Source organism: Anomaloglossus baeobatrachus, chromosome 8, assembly GCF_048569485.1.
Source record: "Anomaloglossus baeobatrachus isolate aAnoBae1 chromosome 8, aAnoBae1.hap1, whole genome shotgun sequence".
NCBI lineage: Eukaryota > Metazoa > Chordata > Amphibia > Anura > Aromobatidae > Anomaloglossus > Anomaloglossus baeobatrachus.
In genome coordinates this window covers 101,608,583-101,614,582 of record NC_134360.1, presented here as the reverse complement: position 1 = coordinate 101,614,582, position 6,000 = coordinate 101,608,583, and the positions used below count along the sequence as shown (strand labels likewise).

The 6,000-nt window shown below is 49.9% G+C and overlaps 1 protein-coding gene across 4 annotated transcripts in view; it reads left to right on the top strand.

The window, feature by feature from the left end:
- Positions 1–655: 655 nt before the first annotated feature.
- Positions 656–6,000, top strand: part of EP300 (EP300 lysine acetyltransferase) — a 508,128-nt gene continuing 502,783 nt past the window's right edge. For all 4 annotated transcript variants that reach the window (XM_075321927.1, XM_075321925.1, XM_075321926.1 and 1 more), the window contains exon 1: positions 656–1,564. In XM_075321927.1, coding sequence (XP_075178042.1) covers positions 1,477–1,564 — 88 coding nt within the window. In that variant the 5' untranslated portion in view covers positions 656–1,476. The remainder of the gene's footprint in view (positions 1,565–6,000) is intronic.

Here is a 6,000-nt window from a genome sequence, read left to right as displayed (position 1 = left end):
CCACTTATGGAGCAGTGTGCGTACACCATGCATGGATTACATGGGATCTGTGCTCTCCCCCGTATCCCCGCCTGTGATGCCGATACCTCTGTATCCCTCCATTACTAGTCCCTTCCTGCTGTGTACGGGGAGCCTCCCACTATCAGGGGCTCGGGTGAACAAGACCCAGGGGCTGTGACCTCACGGGATTGATTTCTCCCCATCACTCCCCACACTGCTGCCCTTCGCTGCGGCCAGTCTGTGCTGCTCTCCCGTTGGAGCTGGAAAGAAGACTCCACAACTGTTCATATCTTTCATATTTACACATTAATTCATCAAAATATTATTTTCAGCCGAATCATATGGCGGAAGGAGGAAAGAGAAAAAGAAGGAAAGGGAAGGGGGAAGGAGAGAGAGAGAGGAGAGAGAAAAAAAAATAGGGCCGTATCTTCCACCTCTCCTTTAAGAACCACGGACCTAGCTGTGACACAGCGAAGGCTCCGCAGTGATTTGACCAATGAGACGGCCTGATCGCCGTCACGTGCCCCTCAGAGCGCTTTGAGTTCTGGGGCTTCATTGTGTCAGGCAGCCAATGAGCTGTCGCTGTGTGAAGTCCTTCCCACCATGTGTGACTCCTCCCACCGGAGGCGTGTCTCTTCCTTACTATCGTGTTGCGTCGTTTCCGGCGGCTGCTGCCGAAGCTTCCCAGAGCGGAGTGAAGAAACAACAGCCGCCATTTTGTTTGTGTGTGAGGGACGGAGAATTGGATGAGAGCAGAAGATTCCAGGAGTCCCGGGAAGACCGAGCGATCACGGGTGTTTCCTCGCCATCTGCACTAGAGCCGCCGTGCCTGAGTTCGAGCTCCGTCCCGCTTGCAGTGCATGGCGAGCTAGGATTCCGCTGCCCCTTAGATCCCTAGAGAGCCGCGGCGGCATCCAGCCGTGTGGCCCGCCTAGTCCCCCCGATAGCGGCTGCGGCCCAGGTTTCCGCCTCGGCTGGAGCCTGGTGTGCGGCAGGGAGGGGGCTGAGGACGGTCCGGAGCAGAACGGGGCCTGGCCGCGGGCGCACTCCTAAATTGTCCCTGTGCCGGAGCCCTGCGATGTAAGCGCCGTCCCCGCGGTGAGCAGTGGTGCAGCGATGCCGCCCTCCCACAGGGCCGAGTCCCGGGTGTGCGCCTCCGTGTGGCCGTGAGCTCCCCCCCGCGCCCCGACCCGTCCCTTTGTGCGCCTGTGATCAGCCCGGAGCCTAGAGCGTCTTTGTGTAGGATGAGGTCAGTGCAGAGGGCCCAGGAGCGGCTGCGCTCAGCATCAGGAGCCCCGTGTGGGGCCGAGCCGGCCGTCCTGCGCGCTGTCAGCAGCCTGTAAGCCCCGTCCTGCGCGCTGTCAGCATCCTCTAGGCCCCGTCCCCAGTAGTAGCGTACGCCGACCCCTCACACATTCAGTCCCCGTTGTTAGCAGGCGAGTAGCTCAGCCGGGAGCACAACCGGACTCTGCAGACATGGCCGAAAATCTGGTGGATCCAGGGCCACCATCAGCCAAGAAGCCCAAGCTCTCCTCCCCTGCCCTGTCTTCCAGCGATGGTCCAGGTGAGTGTTACAGCACATCATGCTACACTGTGCGCTCTTCATGGGGGGGGACTGCTCTCAGATCATGTTCTTGTAACTTGGGGCTACCCCCTCGCGTCTGTGGGTCGGCCGCAGGCGCCGCCGGCCGCAGGTGACGCCCGCGCGCCGGCCGCAGGTGATGCCCGCGCATCTGTGGGGGGGAGGGGGCCAGTATGACACCTGGTGGAATGCTGACCACATGGCTGGCGTTCTGGTGGGGGGGTTGAAGACTGGGGGTGTCATGGCTGCGGGTGTCATCCGGGGGACACAGATTAGACATATCTCTGCGTAGAGTGTCGAGGGTGATGCTTCCCCTTTTTTATTGACCACATAAGTTATAATAGAGACTTTTAGTTCTGACACTTGTGTAGGTTGAGCTATCTTGTAGAACTTGACTTGGGCCGAGTGTGGTAAGTGAGTTGTTGGAGGAGTCCCATTTTACGATAGTGCCAGGTACATCACTGGGGACAGTCAGCCATGATCACAAATCACGTCACCTGTTTGGTGGATCATGATTGATTACTATCGGCCCCTAGAAAGTTTAGATCCCAAAGCGGTGGACTGTCTTGAGATATCCGGTCCAGCAGTGCCTCATGCCTGACATTTACAGCCGAGCAGGAGTCAGCCCTGGTGACAGTCCTATTGCTGTGCTGACGGCCGGGGAGGATTGCCAGCAGATGTGTTTGGAAAGTAACTTTATAGTAAATCTGGCAGGCATGGATATGGTGTCTCCTGATGGGAAGGGTGCTGCATTCTTCTAAGCATAGTCAATTGTAGGCATAGGCAGTGAGCTGAGGAAGATTAATTCACTTACCTTGTAGAGGTAGTGTCAATGCATGGAAAAGACAGGATCACACTCCATTGACTGTGTGCCGCCTGTCTTGTAAACTGGGAGTCGCCTCCAGCAAGGTTCCCACAGAAGGCTGAGGATAATGGGGACCGTGGTTGGTGCTCCTAGTCGATACAGAGGAGGAAAGAGCTCAAAGATCCAAATTGATGGGATACATAGAGGCGGCTCAGCGATGTTTTGGGGCTGCTCTGTTACATCTGGCACAGAAGGTCTTGAATCTGTGTAGTATGAAATCTCAAGACTACCAAGGCATTTTGGAGCAAAATGTGCTGCCCATTGTCAGAAAGTTTGGTGTGAGTTGCAGATGATGGGTCCTCCACCAAGATAATAACCTTGGGTCATTATCCTGTTGGAGAACCCAAGACCTTATGTGCCAGATGCAAAAAAAAAGCAGCCCCAAAACATCACTGAGCCTCCTGTGTATCACTTCAGTTTGGATCTTTGAGCTCTTTCCTTCTTTGTATCAACTATCATAATGTCTTATAGTCCAGACTCCAGCATCTGATGGACAGCGCACGTTCCTGCGGTCATGTGACCCGAACTGTTCATGTTCTGGCTGCTATCCGGTTAAAATGGTCTGTGATGCCTAAAACTGTGCTCAGTGGTGGTCCATGTTATCTGCAGATGGTGTGTGCATCTGTAAGGCTATGTGCACACGCTGTTTTTTTTTTTGCGCTGCGTTTTTGGCCGCTAAAAACGCACACGCGGCAAAAAACGCATGCGTTTTTTACTGCGATTTGGTGCGTTTTTGGCTGCGTTTTTGATCTCTGCGTTTTGCTGCGTTTTTCCAATGCATTGTGTGGGGGAAAAACGCAGGAAAGAATTGACATGTCCATTTTTTTTTTTTAAGCTCATAAACGCAGCTTAAAAAAAAGTTGTGTGCGGACAGCAAAAATGAAAACTCATAGACTTTGCTGGGGAAGCAAAGTCAAGCAGTTTTGAGGCCAAAAACACACCTGAAAAACGCCGCGAAAAACGCACTGTGTGAACTTACCCTAACTTTATATGCTTTAAAGGAAACTTGTCAGGTCCTCTATAACCTCCAATCCAGCAGCATTCATACCTGTATGCCCAAATTCCCCGTGGACCCAGCCCTGTATAAAGCATGACCGGAAGTTCATATGACGGTTCACGGGGTCTGAGCTTCTGGCCGTGCGTCTAATGAAGCCGGGAAGTGTACACCTTCAAACGCGCACTGACATGGCCAAAATGAGCCGCGCGCATCAGGGCTGTGGAGTCGGAGTCGTGGAGTCGGAGTCGGAGCTCATTTTGGTGGAGTCGGAGTCGGAGTCGGTATAAAATGCACCGACTCCGACTCCTAAAATATATAATAAATTGGGGACAGGAGTGCAATGCAGAATGTGCTGAATATTTTACTAAATAATAACATTTAGTATAATGCTTATATTTAAGTGAAAAAATTTATTGTAGTACAATGTGAACATCAGACATTTAATTGTTTTTATGATACAATAATCAAGATATTTGGATAGAACATAAAATATTTATTGGAATACAACTTTAGAACACAAAAAACTAATAAATTGTAAATATGTGTTATATATATATATATATATATATATATATATATATATATATATATATATACACACACACAGTGTATATACACACACAAGATATATATGTAATCTACTGTATATTACATAGTGTATTACATATTTACAATTTATTACAGTTTTTTGTGTTCTAAAGTTGTATTCCAATAAATATATTTTATGTTCTATCCAAATATCTTGATTATCGTATCATAAAAATTATTAAATGTCTGATGTTCACATACACATATTCATGTACTACAATAAATTTTTCACCTAACTAAGCAATATATGTAGGAGTCGGAGCCGGAGTCGGAGTCGGTGCAAGAGAATTTGAGGAGTCGGAGTCGGAGTCGAAGGTTTGGCTTACCGACTCCACAGCCCTGGCGCGCATGTGCAAGATTTCTACGGCCTGGTGGCGTCAGCTCGTGGAAATCGTTATCACATTCACAGGGGCTTGATAACATCAAAAGAGGATAGACTAGTCTGAGAAACAACTCCCCTTTGACTAGTCACGGCTCTAATAATCATGGGAACAGTGTGGTTTAAAAGTTGTTTTTGTAAAACATTCAGATTAATGAATAGCGTTATAAAGGGCTGGTAAGGTACGGAATTTGGATGTGCAGGTATCAATGCTGCTGGGTTGGAAGGTGTAGGAGACCTCACAGGTTCCTATTAAAGGGAATGTGTCACCAGGTTTTTGCCACCTAATCTGAGAGCAGAATAATGTAGAGAGAGAGATCCTGGTTCCAGCGATGTTTCACTTACTGAGCTCCTTAGTATAGTTCTGATAAAATCACTGTTAAATCAATTATCATTAAAGGACTACTTGGCGTTCTAACAGGTCTCAGCATATTCGTGAGGTCTGTATAGCCCCACCCCCTCCACTGTTTGGCAGCTTTCTGTCGAGACTGACAATCCGTGGTGTGGGTGGGATTATGGAGCTCCACATTCAAATATCTGCTAGATCTGCAGCTTGAGAAAACATTGCTGTTATCAGAGCAGCAAGCAGCCCAGTGAGAGATCTCTAGAATCAGGGTCTCCGTCTTTACATTATGCTGCTCTCAGATGGGGTCGCAAAAAACATGGTGAGAGATTCCCTTGCATGTATTTGTTAGTAAAGGCTAGTGTCACCGACTACTGGTGAGCCAATTAGAAAGTCTTCCCTTTTTTTGGCGAATGTTTCATTTGAGGACATTGTTGTACAAATCCTTAAGGCCACGTCACACTAAGCAACATCGCTAGCAACATCGCTGCTAAGGAACGACTTTTGTGACGTAGCAGCGATGTTGCTAGTGATGTTGCTGTGTGTGACATCCAGCAACAACCTGGCCCCTGCTGTGAAGTCGTTGGTTGTTGCTGAATGTCCTGGACCATTTTTTAGTTGCTGCTGTCCTGCTGTGAAGCACACATCGCTGTGTGTGACAGCGAGAGAGCAACAACTGAATGTGCAGGCGGCAGGGAGCCGGCTTCTGCGGACGTTGGTAACCACGGTAAACATCGGGTAACCAAGAAGCCCTTACCTTGGTTACCCGATATTTACCTTCGTTACCAGCGTCCGCCGCTCTCACGCTGCCAGTGCTGGCTCCCTGCTCTCTGCATACATAGCCGGAGTACACATCGGGTAATTAACCCGATGTGTACTGTGGCTAGGAGTGCAGGGAACAGGGAGCCGGCACTGGCAGTGTGAGAGCGGCGGACGCTGGTAACGAAGGTAAATATCGGGTAACCAAGGTAAGGGCTTCTTGGTTACCCGATGTTTACCGTGGTTACCAGCGTCCGTGGAAGCCGGCTCCCTACTGCCTGCACACGTAGCAGATTACACATCGGGTAATTAACCCGATGTGTACTGTGGCTAGGTGTGTGCAGGGAGCCAGCGCTAAGCGGTGTGCGCTGGTAACCAAGGTAAATATCGGGTTGGTTACCCGATATTTACCTTAGTTACCAAGCGCAGCATCGCTTCCACGCGTCGCTGCTGGCTGGGGGCTGGTCACTGGTTGCTGGTGAGATCT